Consider the following 20,264-nt stretch of genomic DNA (forward strand, 5'->3'; position numbering starts at 1 on the left):
CAGTGGCAGCCAGCTATCCCATCATGCATTGCACCAGACAAGAGTTCCAAAACTCGCTGACCCAGACACCTGTCTGGAAACAGACCTTAACCCTACCATGTGGTGATGGGTAATAGGTGGATTTACATAGCACTTTTATCAGCAGGTCCACAATGGGAACTCACCTCATCTCAACTCACCTCACCAAAATGTGCCATAAACCAATGCAACTACATTTAAATATTGTATTTGTTCGTGTGTATTGCGTTGGTTTATCATGAACACTGATGTCTTGCCAAGACTCTCGAAAAACGGATTCAAAGCTCGAGACTTCCTTCCTGGTAAAGGTTAATTGAAAATCAGTAAAAATAGAAATCTGTTTAAGCCAATGCCACAGCCGCAGTCGATCAGTCTTTATGGCTCTTTATGTTAAAGGCCCAGTGCAGTCCAAAATGTTTTTTCCCTGTGTGTTACAGTGGCTATAAAAAGTATGTGAACCCTGTGGAATTACCTGGATTTCTGCATAAATTGGTCATACAATTTGATCTGATCTTCATCTTAGTCACAACAATAGACAAACACAGTCTGCTTGAACTAATAACACAAGCAATTATACGTTTTCATGTCTTTATTGAACACACTGTGTAAACATTCACAGTGCAGAGTGGAAAAAGTATATGAACTCTTGGATTTAATAACTGGTTGACCCTCCTTTGGCCGCAATAACCTCAACCAGACGTTTTCTGTAGTTGCGGATCAGACCTGCACAACGGTCAGAAGGAATTTTGGACCATTCCTCTTTACAAAACTGTTTCAGTTCAGCAATATTCTTGGGATGTCTGGTGTGTACCGTTCTCTTGAGGTCATGCCACAGCATCTCAATCAGGTTGAGGTCAGGACTCTAACCGGGCCACTCCAGAAGGCGTATTTTCTTCTGTTGAAGCCATTGTATTGTTGATTTACTTCTGTGTTTTGGGTCGTTGTCCTGGTCCACCCAACTTCTGTTGAGCTTCAATTCGTGGACAGATAGCCTTACATTCTCCTGCAAAATGTCTTGATAAACTTGGGAATGTATTTTTCTGTCCATGATAGCAAGCTGTCCAGGCCCTGAGGCAGCAAAGCAGCTTCAAACCACGATGCTCCCACCACCGTATTTTACAGTTGAGATGAGGTGTTGATGTTGGTGTGCTGTGCCTTTTTTCTGTTTTGTGTTTTACGTATCGTAGACTCGTCGTCAGAGATGTTAGCATGTTCCAGAGATTTTTGTAAGTCTTTAGCTGACACTCTAAGATTCTTCTTAACCTCATTGAGCATTCTGCGCTGTGCTCTTGCAGTCATCTTTGCAGGACGGCCACTCCTAGGGAGAGTAGCAACAGTGCTGAACTTTCTCCATTTATAGACAATTTGTTTTACTGTGGACTGATGAACATCAAGGCTTTTAGAGATACTTTTGTAACCCATTCCAGCTTTATGCAAGTCAACAATTCTTAATCTTGGTTCTTCTGAGAACTCTTTTGATCAAGGCATGGTTCACATCAGGCTATGCTTCTTGTGAATAGCAAACTCAAATTTTGTGAGTGTTTATTATAAGGCAGGGAAGCTCTAACCAGCATCTCCAATCACGTCTCAATGGTTGTACTCCAGGTTAGCTGACTCCTGACTACAATTAGCTTTTGGAGAAGCCATTAGCCTAGGTGTTCATATACCTACACTGTGAATGTTAAAATTATGTATTGAATATGGACAAGAAAAATACAATAATTTGTGTTATTAGTTAAAGCAGACTGCGTTTGTCTGTTGTTGTGATTTAGATGAAATCAGATGTAATTGTATGACCAATTCATCCATAGTTCCAGATAATTCCAAAGGGTTCACATACTTTTCTTGCCACTGTATATATATTTCCACACTATGTGTTGGGAATAATACTGTGAAGTTGTAAAATTGATGATAATGCCCTTTTAGTGTAAGAGCTGCTTGAAAAGACCACCTGATATTTTGGTGGGCCGGAGTTTTGGCCTGCCTAAATGAGTTAATAGACCAATAAGAAAGAGAGTTCTAAACCTCTCTGCCAATAACACATGTTCTGTTTTTCCTTCCCACTCAGACCACTCCCAGACAGTCCTAGCAACATTCATGATTGAGAAATTGCTTTTGGCAAAGAAGCTATTTTAGCTTATTTTTGACCATTTCAATTGAAAACAATCACAGTTAGGTACTTAATTACTACCCATAATTTAATATTGAGATAAAAAAAAAACGGCTGAGTTGGACCTTTAAAACATATAAATGGAGAAATAACTTATGAGTACAATAGCTGAAGATGACAACACGACCTCGACCCTGAAGTCGAAGGAATTGTCCGTAGAGTTCCGAGACAGCATTGTGTTGAGGCACAGATCTGGGGAAGGGTACCAAAAAATGTCTGCAGCATTGAAGGACCCCAAGAACACAGTTACCTCCATCATTCTTAAATGGAAGAAGTTTGGAACCACCAAGACTCTTCCTAGACCTGGCCGCCCGGCCAAACTGAGCAATCAGGGGAGAAGGGCCTTGGTCAGGGAGGTGATGAAGAACCCGAGGGTCACTCTGACAGAGTTCCAGAGTTCCTCTATGGAGATGGGAGAACCTTTCAGAAGGACAACAATCTCTCAAGCACTCCACCAATCAGGCCGTTATGATAGAGTGGCTAGACAGAAGCCACTCCTCAGTAAAAGGCACACGACAGCCCGCTTGGAGTTTGCTAAAAAGGCACCTATAGACTCTCAGACCACGAGAAACAAGATTCTCTGGTCTTATGAAACCAAGATGGAACTCTTTGGTCTGAATGCCAAGCATCACATCTGGAGGAAACCTAGCACCATCCATATGGTGAAGAGTGGTGGTGGCAGCATCACGCTGTGGGGACGTTTTTCAGCGGGATGTTTTTAAACGTGAACATTTATTTCACTACATCAGAGATGACACAAGCCCAGACAGGGTAAATTAGCCAACCCTTGAATGATTAAAACAAGGTCTATTTTCAGTTTCAGACCCATCTGTAGCTTCGAGTCCTAGGCTATGTCTAAACACCAATACATAGCAGAGTCATATTACATTTCTAACTGGGAGAGCAGAAGGTACAGGGCCTTCTGGCCCCACAGTACATGTCAACTAGCTCTCACATGTTTGGTTAATATCTGGAGTATGAGCCATCTGTCAGTCATTTCTCCCTAAGGGGAAAAAGGCCTACCTCCATTTCAGATGATGAAGGGAGTTTCATGTATCACATACATACATGCAGACACACACACACACACACACACACACACACACACACACACACACACACACACACACACACACACACACACACACACACACACACACACACACACACACACACACACACACACACACACACACACACACACACACACACACACACACACACACACACACACACACACACACACACACATACACAATTGTATAGGCCATGTATTTATTTGTAATGAACTGGAGGTGCATAGCCAGGGAAGAATTCATACCCGAGATATGCACCTATAAATGGATTTTTTTTTTTAAATGGAACATTTTTTCATACACTTTTCTCTCTGCATGCATTCTGACCATGAATTTAAGAATGGGGAAACGTATGAGCCAGCCAGCTATGTGCTTGGGGTGGAGACCACAGAAATGGAGGTGACTTATTGCCACCACCTTTTCGTGAGAGGAAACCATGAATAATGTCGGGCAAACCTGTCTGTTCCATGTGGAAAAACATTGACTTTCTTTTTCCCTGCTGGAAATAACAGCATTGTCCACACGCTGTCATTTATAAATTGATAAGAGCTACTGAGAAGACCTAGGTTTGTAAATTACAATTATTTTAGATATATTTTATTGCATTATCACTGGAGACAAATGTGAAACCAGTCACCAGGGATAATGTGGTAAAATATATTTATAATAATGTCTCGCAGTTAAGAGCTTTGGGATAGTAACCGTAAGGTCGCTGGATCAAATCCCTTAGGTCAAAAATATGTTGATGTGACCTTGAGCAAAGGATTTAACCACAATTGCTCCTTTAAGTCACTCTGAATAAAAGCATCTGCTAAATGACTTAAATCTAAAATATGGCAGGAAACTGAAAAGCATATCAACATTACAGGTGTTTCTGTCCTTTTCCCACAGTGAAGTATGAAAGGCTGTGCCGTTTAAAGCCTGGCTGATGAATCGGATGCACTGATATGGTCTGAGAAATATTTGTATCAGTCTTTATTCCACAGATAAAGCACTGAAATGATATACATAGAATGAAAACAATATGTCTGCTCATTTGCTGTAATATATATATATATATTTTAAATGTAATGGTTGCCTAAAGAGGGCACTCTACGAGCTGCTCACTGAACGTCATTCACCACTAAGTCACGACGTGAGAGGTAGTTTACGGTGAGTAGCTCGCCGCAGTCAGTGACAGCATATTTGAATAAGTCAATCATCAAAAGTACACTTCACCAAGCAAAACAGCCCTATCCTCATCACATTCTCACTTAGTTAACATTAGCTGGCTAGCTAGCCAGCAATTGAGTTATTCTCTATCTAGCCAGCAAGGTAGTTAGCCTAGCTAGCTAGCTGGCAATCTGTGCTACGTACATTTGCAACACTGAACTGGTGCCAAAGTGAACACTTATACTTGATACAAAAATAACACCGCTACTGTCTGGGTATATTATGTTAACGAGTTTATTTAGTTTCCCGAAATATGCAAGCTAAACTAGAACGTGTGTGACTAAAACCAGAGCGGCAAGGATATTCCTGCACAAACGTTCTCAGTTACATCAAATCATCAGGACATTGTATTTGCAGTTGAAATATACATCCAATACGTATAGATTTTGAATTGAATAACAGTGTAATTTACACGAATGTTTCAGTAAGAAAACATTGTCCTAATGAACAGCAAGTGTGTGCTTGTCATAACAAGTTCTCAGCAGAGGCTATACGGACACCCCTGGGGGGGCGCAAATTGATGACATACGTCGCGGCAGCTTTGAAGATGAATGGATTCGGTTCAAATCAAATCATATTGTATTTGTCACATGCTCTGAATACAACAGGTGTAGACCTTACAGTGAAATGCTGACTTACAAGCCCTTAACCAAAAGTGCAGTTTTAAGAAATAAAAGTGTTCATAAAGTATTTACTAAAATAAACTAAAGTAAAAAATAAATAAATAAATAAATAAACTAAAAATGAAGGAGCAACAATAAAATAACAGAAGCGAGGTTATATACAGGGGGTACCGGTACAGAGTCAATGTGGAGGTTATATACAGGGGGTACCGGTACAGAGTCAATGTGGAGGCTATATACAGGGGGTACCGGTACAGAGTCAATGTGGAGGCTATATACAGAGGGTACCGGTACAGAGTCAATGTGGAGGTTATATACAGGGGGTACCGGTACAGAGTCAATGTGGAGGCTATATACAGGGGGTACCGGTACAGAGTCAATGTGGAGGTTATATACAGGGGTACCGGTACAGAGTCAATGTGGAGGCTATATACAGGGGGTACCGGTACAGAGTCAATGTGGAGGCTATATACAGGGGATACCGGTACAGAGTCAATGTGGAGGTTATATACAGGGGTACCGGTACAGAGTCAATGTGGAGGTTATATACAGGGGGTACCGGTACAGAGTCAATGTGGAGGCTATATACATGTGGAGGGGTACCGGTACAGAGTCAATGTGGAGGTTATATACAGGGGTACCGGTACAGAGTCCTATATACAGGGGTACAGAGTCAATGTGGAGGCTATATACAGGGGGTTCCGGTACAGAGTCAATGTGGAGGTTATATACAGGGGGTACCAGTACAGAGTCAATGTGGAGGTTATATACATGTGGGGTACCGGTACAGAGTCAATGTGGAGGCTATATAGGTTATATACAGGGGGTACAGAGTCAATGTGGAGGTTATATACAGGGGTACCGGTACAGAGTCAATGTGGAGGCTATATACAGGGGGTACCGGTACAGAGTCAATGTGGAGGCTATATACAGGGGGTACCGGTACAGAGTCAATGTGGAGGCTATATACAGGGGGTACCGGTACAGAGTCAATGTGGAGGTTATATACAGGGGGTACCGGTACAGAGTCAATGTGCGGGGACACTGGTTAGTCAGTAGTCCTGATGAGCCCTTCCCACCTAGCTAGTTTATACTGGCTAACTGGCAACAATAGAAGCATGGTGCTAGTTAAAACTTAATTTCGATGCGCGAGGGGTCGAAATCATCTAATAGTGGTAGTAACCATCACCGTGGTACAATCTAATGCTCAATGAGGTGAGTTTGCGCTGCAAAGCCGGCAACAAGGCACACTGTCCTTCACTCCCGATTGCCCCAGTAAGCAGAGGGAAGTAGCTAGATAGTTTAGCCAATATCAGATCGTGACAGATAAAGCTAATTTATTGTAGTGATTTTCACTGAAAATGTACCACTACGGCGTTAACGTCACCGATAAAAACGGAATGATTCTGAACACTCTCCCTAGTCCCAACTTCGGCAGACAAGTTCCAAATTCATGCTGAAGTTTCTAGCCACAAGCCTAAACTAGCTACCTGGGAAGGGCTCATCAGGACGACTGACTGAAGTGACTGAACCAAATCTGTTAGTTTTGACTCGACTCTTGCTGTGCAACATATATCATCAATTTGGGCACCAGATGATGCCATAAAATGTTTCTTCACATGACCTTTGAATGTTATACAGCACTGCAGTGAATCTACTCAATACAAATGCTGACATCTAGTGTAGACATTAAGAACTGCATGGTACTGCATTTCACTGCAGAGGTTGTGAACAGTGCAGTTTCAGATTTACTTTGAGACAAAGTTGAATTAATTCATCCCTTCTCATGTATTAGTGTGCTTGTGGTGCTCCATTAACCATTGCCATGGATAGACAACTCTTTATGTTGTATCTAAGAAGGTAAACTAAAAAAGTGTTTGTGTTTAATTTAATATTTATAGAGGATATAGTTAGATATAGGATGTAGCTTATTGGTGGTATCAGTAATCGGTGACTTTTGCCTCCCTAAAATCGGTATCGTACTGGACCCAAAAATCCATTATCAAATCAAATCAAATTGTATTAGTCACATGCGCCGAATACAACAGGTGTAGTAGACCTTACCGTGAAGTGGTTCCTTACGAGCCCCTAACCAACAATGCAGTTTAAAAAATAAAAAATACGGATAAGAATAAGAAATAAAAGTAACAAGTAATTAAAGAGCAGCAGCAAAATAACAATAGCGAGACTATATACAGGGGGGTACCCGTACAGAGTCAATGTGTGGGGGCACCGGTTAGTTGCAGTAATATGTACATGTAGGTAGAGTTATTAAAGTGACAGAGAGTAGCAACGGTGTAAAAGAGAGAGGGGGGGGTGCAAATAGTCTGGGTAGCCATTTGATTAGATCTTCATGAGTCTTATGGTTTGGGGGTAGAGGCTGTTTAGAAGCCTCTTGGACCTAGACTTAGCGCTCCGATACCGCTTGCCGTGTGGTAGCAGAGAGAACAGTCTATGACTAGGCTGCTGGAGTCCTTGACCATTTTTTGGGCCCTCCTCTGACACCGCCTGGTAAAGAGGCTGATGGCAGGAAACTTGGCCCCAGTGATCTACTGGGCCGTTCACACTACTCCCTGTAGTGCCTTGCGTTCGGAGGCCGAGCAGTTGCCATACCAGGCAGTGATGCAACCAGTCAGGATGCTCTCGATGGTGTAGCTGTAGAACCTTTTGAGAATCTGAGGACCCATGCCAAATCTTTTCATTCTCCTGAGGCGGAATATGTTCTGTTGTGCCCTCTTCACGATTGTCTTGGTGTGCTTGGACCCTGTTAGTTTGTTGGTGGTGTGGACACCAAGGAACTTGAAGCTCTCAACCTGCTCCACTGCAGCACCGTCGATGAGAATGGGGGCGTGCTCGGTCGGGCTCTAGTGTGGGTGTACAGACTTAATCGTATGGCCTTATAACTTGCAAGGATTACATTTGGAGATGCAAGCCAAATTGGATGGCAAGGCAAAGAGTCACACCAAATGTAACGGTTTGTGCTTTGTAGAACGTTTTAATCATATACCCAACTTTTCCTGTTTCCTTCAATTTGTAGGCTATATGTTAAATATACCCACTGGGCACACACTGGTTGAATCAACGTTGTAGCCACATCATTTCAATGAAATAATGTTGAGCCAACGTGGGATAGACGTTAAATTGACGTCTGTGCCCAGTGGGTAGCCTCTATCGGTAGCGACCGTGAGTAATTACTACACATATTTAACTGCCAATGAAGTGTTAGTTCCCTTCAATTGGTACTCTACATTTGTATCATTCCATTAGGCCTACATCGTTTGATTTAGTCTACTGTTATGTGTTTCCCCTGTAAACGCTGTCACGTCCTCGTGGCTGTTGCTGAGGGTCAAGTAATAGCGGATGCTATTTAAAGAAGGCAAAATACAAATTGCAGTTCAAATAAATCGGGACATTTAGGCTCATTATGGAGTGCAAAAAGTTAGTTTGAACTTGACGCACACACAAACACACACATATGCACACACACACACACAAACACACACATATGCACACACACACACACGAGAGTGAATGCACACACTCTTGAACATTGATGTGCACCAAAATAAATGAGACACAGAAGCAACAAAAATATGCACAAAAATACACACAGTTTCTCTCACATGTCCACCAGACCCTCCCACATATACACCACTAGCATATTGTCCGGGTGTGTTGTTGCCACGTGATGCCTTCCTGAAGAGCATAAATAGCACAAAATCTCCTAAAAATGCCTGAGAGCCCTCTCCTCCCTCTCTTTCCACTAGTGCATGCTTATAGGAGGCACAGAGACAAACAACTACTGCAGTCTGATATTGACAAGGAACGCAGTCTGATAAAGCAGATAGAGAAACAGATCGCAGTCATTCTACCCCCCCCCCCCCACCTCTCTCTCTCAGATACACACTAAAAGCTGGACTTCAGTCAAAGAAACACACAGTTATGGAGGAACACATTTATCTCAGTACATCTCTCTTCTTCCTGGTATGATCACTCTCTCTCTCTATCTATCAATCTCTCAAGTAGTCCATCTCTCTGCATCCTGTTCTGATCTCTCTCTCTCTCTCTCTCTCTCTCTCTCTCTCTCTCTCTCTCTCTCTCTCTCTCTCTCTCTCTCTCTCTCTCTCTCTCTCTCTCTCTCTCTCTCTCTCTCTCTCTGTCCCTCCATCTGTCCCCATCTATAGATATCCCTATGAAGTGCTCCAGGCTACATCTGTCAATCACACAGTGACATGAGTGTGAAAAACTGGTGCACGAAGCAATTATTATTCAGATCGGATCCACTTTAGTTCATGTGTAGATTGGCAGATTTAGCAGGGAAATGTGGAGGAGGGAGGGAAAGGGAAAAGGAGAGGGAAAGGGGGAAGGAGAGGGAAAGGGGCAGTGGAGATATTGGTTGCTTTGAGTATAGACAGGTGGAGGAATAGAGGGGCACTGTGAGCAAAGAAGGAGTGAGGGGAAAAGGGGGATGAAGTGGAAAAGAGAATGGAGGTGCAGTGGGAGATATTGGTTGAGACAGGTGGAGGAGAAGAGAAAATGTGGTAGATGGGGAGAGGAAAGTGGGGGAAATAGGTTGGAGAGAGTGAGAAGGTGGTGGAAAATGAGAGGAGAGAGAGACAGTGGTAAAGAATGATGGGAAAAGGAGAGTAGGCCGCTGCAGTGATATAGCTGTGCCCACACTGCCTACTTTTTTTTAACGTCAACCAGTCCATACTTTTATAAATCTGCGAAACAGGTGCATAGCTTTGACGCAGTGTCATAAGGCAGACACCTGAGGATATTTGAAGATGGGGTGACGTAATCTACAGTAGAGACCTGACCTGGCACACACCTTTCACGCTCCGCTCCAGAGCCCGCAGGCCTCAGAATAGCGCCCTAAAGGGTGGACGGTCACGACCGAGTGCGTAATCGATAAACGGACGGCAACCTTTAAATGCAGGCAGCCACTATAACTGTGCCTTGACAACAGTTCACACTGGAATACAAACCACGAATCACTGTCACACGTGCACGCATGCACGCACACGCGCGCACACACACACAATGCCGGTGCCCAGCTTTTGAAATGGATGTTTGTCTTGAATCGATTTTCTCGCTGCTACATATTTTCGCAAGCAGCGCAGCAGCCCAGTCACAGCAATAATGCGGAGGAAAAAAGCAACCAGAGATTCTGGTGTTATCTAATGTTCTGTGAATGACATCTGAGAAATCTGACAGTCCCTTAAAAATCTATCAAGCCTACAAAAAAGGCACTGCTCAGTGACTGTGTCTCGGGATTTCAAATGAATGACGCATGTCCCCAAGTGATTTGCACTCATAACTTTTACATGAGCATGACCGGTTAGGGATTATCCCACTAAAAACTCACCAAAGTTTGCTGATACTGGAGCGACCGATTCTCGGCCTTGTCCTTTGCCGGCATCGTCTCAATATCCTCATCCATATGATTTATCCACGGTCCGCATTAATTTGTCACTCAATTTCCTTGCCTTTATACAGCTATAGCCTTCTACACATGTGTAATGTAGCAAGTTATTATTATAGCCTAAACCGCCGCTGCTACTGAAGAACTAGTGCGATCTATTCCAGATGAGTAGCCGCATATGCGGGTTGTTTAAACGCCGCCTCCCTCCTCCACACGTTGGTACAGTCGGTCCCAGCGGAGTTCGAAGGGAGCGGAGTTGATGTTTTGTGTTTTGCGGGGGTGGTGCAGTGTCCAAGCACAATGAGCTTACAATTATGATTTGTATTCGTTCCAATAGCTCTTATCTGTTTCTCCTTGAATCTATCCGTCGGCGCACCGGTGTTCTTTTGTCTACAGGTGAGAACTGATGAGTCATAATTTGGTAATAATAGTCTACCCACACTTGTTTAAAGTAAAATAAACTAAAGCAGCCTAGGCTACAGTTTATAAGGGCCAGTTTCACATAACTCATGAGCACTCTGGGTGCAAAATTCCCTATGGCACAGATCCAGGATAATCTTAAGCAAATACTATAACCATACATCATGTGCTGAAGAAAAACACTAAACTGAGCTTAAATCATAGTCAAAAAGCGATATCGTCCTACCTCAGTTCAAGAGTGCCTAATTTTGGCTCAGTTAATTAAGATGAAATTGATTTCATGATCAACTAACCATGTATTAGGGACTCCTGAATACAAGTAACTGTGACTTCCTGGATAAAGATTAGTCCAATATTTTACAGCTTTAGACATGCCCATTAAAAGCAAATTATTATTAGCCGTGATAGAGCAAATGAATCCAGAATAGACTTAATCATGCATGGACAATCAAACTGCCTGATGGAACTACTAACTACAGTATCTGGGAAAAGTCACAAAGACATCTAAATTGACCTACGGTAATACATTTTTGTGCCCTTCACTATTAGAAAAAATGGTTCTGGATAGGACCAAACAGGGTTCTATTGCTTGCTTCATATATGGCACTCCTAAAGGTTTTTGTAGGGTTATTTGATCAGAACCCCAGGGGTTCTTGTTCACTGAACCAAAATTGTTTCCATATACATGGATCCAATGTCGGTTCTATACAGAACCTTAAGGGACGCCGTGCATGAAGCAAGCATAGAACCCTTTTTAGTTCTATCCAGAACAATTTTTTCTAAGAATGTAATACAGCACAGACATTCAGCACCATGGACAGCACCATGGTCTAAGCGTTCCAAACAGAATACAGTTGATTGTTGATTTCAGCACCACAGCCACTGAACAGCGCCCAGCACAAAGTTCACAGCTCATGATGAAGATTCATGACAACTGAGGCTAGTTTTGTGAGGCTGGGTACAGTAGACATGCTATTGTTCCCATGTCCCTTTCCCTTGAACTTAGATAGGCAATATAATGTACGACTGTTGTAATACTGCTCTCAAGACTACAACATCCATAGACAGTACAGCATCCATGGAGCAGATTAAAGTCGAGTGCCTTGCTCAAGGGCACAATGGAAGAAGATAACACAGAGGATGCCCACCACATTTTCCCCATTGCTAGCCCACCCCTCTAACCTCTAGGCTACCTTCAGTGCTGCCCTGTATGGAAGAGCTCTCACAGAAAACATGAACCACTTATCTCTCTGGAGAACGGCACAAAGAATGGAATATGCTCTCTCTTCTGGACAGTTGTCCTTGCTGAGAACGGCTTCCACACATACAGTGCATTCAGAAAGTATTCACACCCCTTTACTTTTTCCACATTTTGTTACATTACAGCCTTATTCAATAAAAATATATATATTCCTCATCAATCTACACATAATAACCCATAATGACGAAGCAAAAAATGTTTTTTAAACATTTCTGCAAACTTATTTAAAGTAAAAAACTGAAATATCACATTGACATAAGTATTCAGACCCTTTACTCAGTACTTGTCATCTCCCGTCTGGATTACTGCAACTCGCTGTTGGCTGGGCTCCCTGCCTGTGCCATTAAACCCCTACAACTCATCCAGAACGCCGCAGCCCGTCTAGTGTTCAACCTTCCCAAGTTCTCTCACGTCACCCCGCTCCTCCGCTCTCTCCACTGGCTTCCAGTTGAAGCTCGCATCCGCTACAAGACCATGGTGCTTGCCTACGGAGCTGTGAGGGGAACGGCACCTCAGTACCTCCAGGCTCTGATCAGGCCCTACACCCAAATAAGGGCACTGCGTTCATCCACCTTTGGCCTGCTCGCCTCCCTACCACTGAGGAAGTACAGTTCCCGCTCAGCCCAGTCAAAACTGTTCGCTGCTCTGGCCCCCCAATGGTGGAACAAACTCCCTCACGACGCCAGGACAGCGGAGTCAATCACCACCTTCCGGAGACACCTGAAACCCCACCTCTTTAAGGAATACCTAGGATAGGATAAAGTAATCCTTCTCACCCCCCCCCCTTAAAAGATTTAGATGCACTATTATAAAGTGGCTGTTCCACTGGATGTCATAAGGTGAATGCACCAATTTGTAAGTCGCTCTGGATAAGAGCGTTTGCTAAATGACTTAAATGTAAAATGTAAATGTACTTTGTTGAAACACCTTTGGCAGCGATTACAGCCTTGTGTCTTCTTGGGCATGACTGAAAAGATTTTGCATGGGTCCTCAGATCCTCAAAAGGTTCCACAGCTGCACCATCGAGAGCATCTTGACTGGTTGCATCACTGCCTGGTATGGCAACTACTCAGCATCCGACCGCAAGGCAATACAGAGGGTAGTGCGAATGGCCCAGTACATCACTGGGGCCAAGCTTCCTGCCATCCAGGACCTCTATACCAGGCGGTGTCAGAGAAAAGCCCTAAAAATGGTCAAAGACTCCAGCAACCCTAGTCATAGACTGTTCTCTCTGCTACCACACGGCAAGCGGTACCGGAGCACTAAGTCTAGGTCCAAGAGGCTTCTCAACAGCTTCTACCCCCAAGCCATAAGACTCCTGAACATCTAGTCAAATAGCTACCCAGACTATTCACATTGCCCCCCCCCTCCCCTCTCCACACCACTGCCACTCTCTGTTGTAATCTAGGCATAGTCTCTTTAATGAACTCTACCTACATGTACATACTACCTCAAATAACCGGTGCCACCGCACACTGACTCTGTACTGGCACCCCCCTGTATATAGCCTCCACATTGACTCTGTACTTGCACCCCCTGTATATAGCCTCCACATTGACTCTGTACTTGCACCCCCTGTATATATTGTTATTTCTTACCGTTGCTCTTTAATTACTTGTTACTTTTATCTCTTACTTTTATCCATATTTTTTAAAACTGCACTGTCGGTTAGGGGCTCGTAAGTAAGCATTTCACTGTAAGGTTCACCTGTTGTATTCAGCACATGTGACTAATACAATTTGATTTGATGACGCTACAAGCTTGGCACACCTGTATTTGGGGAGTTTGTCCCATTCTTCTCTGCACTATCAGGTTGGATGGGGAGCGTCGCTGCACAGCTATTTTCAGGTCTCTCCAGAGATATTCGATCGGGTTTCCAGTCCTGGCTCTGGCTGGGCCACTCAAGGACATTCAGAGACTTGTCCCGAAGCTACTACTGTGTTGTCGTGGCTGTGTGCTTAGGGTCGTTGTCCTGTTGGAAGGAGAACCTTCTCCCTAGTCTGAGATCCTGAGCGCTCTGGAGTAGGTTTTCATCAAAGATCTCTCTTTCCCTTGATCCTGACTAGTCTCCCAGTCCCTGCCACTGAATAACCTCCCCACAGCATGATGCTGCCACCACCATACTTCACCGTAGGGATGGTGCCAGGTTTCCTCCAGACGAGTTCAATCTTGGTTTCATCAGACCTGAGAGTCTTGTTTTTCTTGGTCTGAGAGTCCTTTTGGCAAACTCCAAGCGGGCTGTCATGTGCCGTTTACTGAGGAGTTGCTTCCGTCCATTTAAGAATGATGTCATTATGGGGTATTGTGTGTAGATTGATGAGAGAAAATAATCATTTAATCCATTTTAGAATAAGGCTGTAAAGTAACACAATGTGGAAAAGGGGAAGGGATCTGAATACTTTGCGAATGCACTGTGTACTCATTACTCATTGTAAGCCTATGATATACACTGGAGGCTGTATAGCTGCATTCAAGTGACATGCACAGCTTCCCCTGATACTTAAAGCTACACTTTAGCCGGTATACACTGCATGTGTGGTATAGATTTGATCTCACCTCAGATGAGCAATGTTCGGGTCTCAAAGGACTGACTAACCATGGCCTGTAAACAAAAGCATCACTCAGATGCATAACAGCCATACAGATCACACAGCTATGCTTTTGATGGATTTTTTTTTTGAGTGATTAAAAAAAAAATGCTTTTGAGTGATCAGGGTAAAGAAGACAGCATATGGAAGCAGTGTCTTTACACAGTGGATTTCTGGGGAATAGGAATAGATAAATTGCCTGGCTACCCAGACTTCTTGCTCCGCCCAAACGCTCCGCCATGCCCACGGATGTTAGTTTCTTCTCCGCATTGAGTCTGGATCTGAGTGCCTCCCCGAGCATTCAACGAATGTGAACACATCCAGGGCCGTCTGATTGGTCCAGAAACTGATGGGTTGGGCCGGAGCCAGAACACATCTGGGTAAAGCCACGGTTTTAAAACTCGTAACTGGCTTTCATACTCTGATTGGTTAGAGACGATCCAATTGCTGATGACTTTGTTTAGTACAACACCCCTCTTGCCCTCGTCACCACAAACGACTTCAATGATGGCGGTCTCAGACTAAAGTATGTGGTGAACGACAGAGCAGCGGAAGAATTTAGTGTGAGTCGTCAGGCTAATAGAGAGCTGCTTGGGGGACCATGGGTGGAACAAGAGCCCTCAGCTCTGTTACACCTATTAAAAGCACTGTAATTCAAATGGATTGTAGACTAGAGCTGCAAATGCTAGTTGCTATGCAGGGACATAAAGTACTAGCCCATTGAGTCCATACACTGTTTTGAATCACAGAGTAAAGCTACAGCATCGATTTACAGTACCGCTTTGCATAAGTTATCCTCCATCATCACACAGTCAGCGAGTCAATCAGAGGGAAAAGAGACTGCAAGACAGATGATCGAACGGAGCTCCATGACATGAGGACATTGTGAAGAGACAATTGCTCATTTAGTGGCAAGTTTCAAGACATTCAACAATGCTCATATGAGCTTCCCTTACTGAATCTTCTTCTGAGGCCAGCTGTGCCCCAAGGGCAGAAATGTAATGTGATTGGTTAAGTTTAAGCAAGACATGCGATTGGTTAAGGTTAGGGTTAGGGGTTGGGTTATGTTTATGGAAGAGATGTGGGGAGGGGGAAGGGGTACTAAGGTAACATATGGAATGGTTTCAGGGTGCTCATACCATGGATCATTTAGCTATTTAGAATTTAGAGTTGTAGGACCATATATACAAAATATTTGATAACATATTGAATTTGGCCTTTACTACCAAAGCCCATAGAAACGCATTGAATAACACATTCATAAACGGCAAAAAAAAGGCAGTCAAATTATAAATCATAAGAAATGTGGTTCTGAAGTATCTGTCCTATATCTAGGAGATATAAGAAAGCTCAAGAAATAAGTGGTTTTTTTTGGACACATATTTAACCCCTTATTTTTGTTGGCACAAAACGACCTCCATGCTTCCATTCGTTTGAGTGGGTTACCTTCAGACGTGTCCTGTGACTTTTGTGGGGGTCGTAGAAGAAAAACGAAGAACACAGTTCGGACTCTACAGATGCTTTCGTGAGAAGGCTGATTTTCAGGACGTCTGATGTTCTGACAAACACAGCTGTAGCTTGACCACCTTCCATCGCAGATGTGGAAGGCCGACATAGGTGGATGTGGAAGGCCGACATAGGTGGATGTGGAAGGCCGACATAGGTGGATGTGGAAGGCCGACATAGGTGGATGTGGAAGGCAGGTGGATGTGGAAGGCCGACATAGGTGGATGTGGAAGGCCGACAGGTGGATGTGGAAGGCCGACATAGGTGGATGTGGAAGGCCGACATAGGTGGATGTGGAAGGCCGACATAGGTGGATATGGAAGGCCGACAGGTGGATGTGGAAGGCCGACATAGGTGGATGTGGAAGGCCGACAGGTGGATGTGGAAGGCCGACATAGGTGGATGTGGAAGGCCGACATAGGTGGATGTGGAAGGCCGACAGGTGGATGTGGAAGGCCGACATAGGTGGATGTGGAAGGCCGACAGGTGGATGTGGAAGGCCGACATAGGTGGATGTGGAAGGCCGACAGGTGGATGTGGAAGGCCGACATAGGTGGATGTGGAAGGCCGACAGGTGGATGTGGAAGGCCGACATAGGTGGATGTGGAAGGCCGACAGGTGGATGTGGAAGGCCGACATAGGTGGATGTGGAAGGCCGACATAGGTGGATGTGGTAAATTGAGACGCAGCCCATGAGATCTCTGGCTTAAACTGACACATTTTGATGGGGATTCTTTTTATTATGTTACTTAGATTGACGCTCTTAAGGATTTCAGACCTGGGTTCAAATATATGTGTATTTGAATATCTGATACAAAGCCCAAAACAAATACTTTTATTTTCGTTTTTGAATGGTTAAATAGTCTACCTAATTGTATTTGAGAGTTTTTTCTAATACTTATTTCAAATACTATTTTCAAATGCCTGGGTTAAATGCATGCCAGTGTATTTGAGTCAGTGCATTTGAGTATAGCCAAATATATTTAAATATTCAACTACTTGTCTTTTCAAAGAAAATATATCTGAACGCTTGCTTTGACTATACTGTATAGGTCAGTGCGAAAGTTCAGCCGCGAAATGTGATTGGTTAAATTTAGGCAAGTAATTCCAAATGATTAAGTTTAGGGTTAGTGAAAGAGTTGTGGTGATGCCCTGCACCACATCCACCACCAACCTTCCCACCTATGAGCTCTGTCCACTGGCTGTTGAGCTTTCAACCAATCACATTCGTTTTGCCCTGGAGGCAGAACTGCCCTTAGAACAAGATAGAATACAGAAAACTACAATCTGCTTCACGCACACCCCATAATCAAAACCGACTTTGGAAACTTTTGAAGATACTCAACAATGACCTTTCCCTCACCCACTCCGTAGCCTACAAAATTGGGCAATTGATCACTGAATTTGTTTCCATATGAATATTACATGTTGTGGTTTATGTGTTGTGCTGTGCTAATTTGCCATTTCGCTCCAGGCCTTTAGGGCCTTGGAGTATCAGTGGCTCTCATCGTACACATGATGAAAAGACTGAATTCCCCTGAGAGAAAGAGCCTCTGATTGGCTGACAGAAGAATTCCGCTGCAGTGATGAGGCTGTTGATAGGCTGTTGGCATGGTAATGGAACTGGCTCATGGTAATGGAACAACAAAATCATAGGCCAACACACACACACACACACACACACACACACACACACACACACACACACACACACACACACACACACACACACACACACACACACACACACACACACACACACACACACACACACACACACACACACACACACACACACACACACACACATTCACAAATATGCAGAAACGTGCACACATAATCCAAGCCATATTTATTTTGACAAAGGCACAAACATATCACTTTCTTCTCAGTGAGAAAGAGGAGTTATTACGTGTGTTTTGTCTCTCTCTGCAATATCTATTGCTGTAGGTGTGCTTCTGCTTTGAATACCATGCAGGTACTACTGTGGCTGTGTCTTTGAGCAGCTGTATTGTCGTTCCTACAGTAGTGAAACTAGGTGCTCTGCAGTCCCAAGCACCAACACACTGACCCAGTTCAACCTTCAGTCTCGACAGGAACAATCCGGAATAAATACACACCTGTGGAGTTTATTTTGGCACCCCACTATGGGAACAAATTATTCATAAATGGTACGACCTACAGAGATGAATCTGAGAGTAGAGTGTGTGTGTGTGTGTGTGTGTGTGTGTGTGAGTGTGTGTGTGTGTGTGTGTGTGTGTGTGTGTGTGTGTGTGTGTGTGTGTGTGTGTGTGTGTGTGTGTGTGTGTGTGTGTGTGTGTGTGTGTGTGTGTGTGTGTGTGTGTGTGTGTGTGTGTGTAAACACATGTACATGCACGTGGAGGAGGAGGGTGGACAAGTACCAGTCAGGGAACTGAAGAGAGTCATTTTAGGATTTCCACATGGGTCAAACCATTTAAAGAAACCTAAATCAAATCTGCAGACTGGATCATACTCTCTCGATGACGTCATCGCAATTTTTGCATGTCAATGAGTGGATTCAATGTCAAAATATGACATACAGGTCTTAGAAGTAGAAACACTTTATTATTATTAAACGTCACAGAAACGACAAGAAAGGAAAGTCCTCTGAGCGAATAAAATAGCCGTTCGTCGTGCGCGTAAATTTCCAAGATGAACCGCAGCAATGAGGGACCTTATAAGGACCTTGAGCCCCGACGACGACTTGATGCGGAAAGTGGAATAGGATACATAACCACCTGTACCGCTTCTCCGAACAAGTTTCGGTGTCTAGATAAAGGATGCCTATAAATATATAGCCCAATATCACTACATTGAACATGATTTCATTTTTGCAATAAAAACATGTTATAGCCTACAGGCTATAGACAATTCAATGTGACTCTGACTCAATAACCGATTTATTTGCCCTCGAGCATGAACACATTACCGAAGTTCAATTGATACTCTATTGATAGAGTATCAATCAATATAGTATCTATTGACCTGATGAAAACAAGAGGAGAATAATGACAAAATAATTTGACCCATTGTTTTCGTCGTCACCGGGGAAAGACAGGATACCGGAGGCGGTATGGGTGCATGATGGACTTGAGGTTGCCGAGGACTCATTCATACTCACATTTCCCTCGTCCGGCAGTTCGGTTCCTTCGGTGTGTTTATCCTCTTCGAGGCTACGATCCCTAACCGTCAGCTGCGCCCCTCCATCCTTCGTGTAACAGAGTGAATAAAAATTAGGAATATCTCTGCGCGTTTCGTGCATAAACTCCAACTTCCAAGCTTACTTTCCCTCTTGATCAGTGGTCCATCCACAAGCAGAGGCGCTCCACTCCAATCTCCTGTCTCATTCACTCTTCTGCACCTCGGGTAAACGTGAAAACTGGTGGCCTGTTGCTGGTGCCTTGATTGGTTGTGCGCACACAGCACCTCAAACTTCTGAACACTGCTGCGTTCATCCGCGTCGATGCGCAAGCATTCAGACAGCAGCTGGCCCCGGAGCGACAGCAGAGCTACCCCGTCAAATGTGAGTGTGTGACTGTGAACGTCATTTTTTGCCAAATTATGTATTATATAAATAATGTATTATATAAATAAGCTCGAGCTGTATCGGCAGCGGGGTAGGCTACCGGGTGTTCGTGATGCAATGCGGGTTCTGTCAGTGCCACGTTTCCCCTTATCTCCTTGTGAAGAAAGTCCAGACGTGGTTGCCATTACCGGGAGCTGGTGGCGCATTCGTCTTAATTAACGAGCGCCGATCGAGGTGTCTGCAGATAGATAAAGGCATGGAGGGAGTATCACTATCACTGTCTGGCCGTGTGCAACCTGTGACGGGTGTGCACTCAACACTCTCTCAACACTTCACACAAAGCCAGGCATACAGCCTACTCATTCTCTCTCTCTCTCTCTCTCTCTCTCTCTCTCTCTCTCTCTCTCTCTCTCTCTCT

The 20,264-nt window shown here is 43.9% G+C and overlaps 1 protein-coding gene across 1 annotated transcript in view; it reads right to left on the reverse strand.

Annotated features, from left to right (window-relative positions):
* LOC124009557 (chloride channel protein 2-like) overlaps nucleotides 1-20,017 on the reverse strand; it is a 66,027-nt gene extending 46,010 nt beyond the window's left edge. The window contains 1 exon segment of the mRNA XM_046321448.1: nucleotides 19,442-20,017. Within this exon segment, the coding sequence (XP_046177404.1) occupies nucleotides 19,442-19,582 (141 nt within the window). The 5' untranslated portion in view covers nucleotides 19,583-20,017.
* Nucleotides 20,018-20,264: the final 247 nt, after the last annotated feature.

This window comes from Oncorhynchus gorbuscha, linkage group LG22 (assembly GCF_021184085.1).
Source record: "Oncorhynchus gorbuscha isolate QuinsamMale2020 ecotype Even-year linkage group LG22, OgorEven_v1.0, whole genome shotgun sequence".
NCBI lineage: Eukaryota > Metazoa > Chordata > Actinopteri > Salmoniformes > Salmonidae > Oncorhynchus > Oncorhynchus gorbuscha.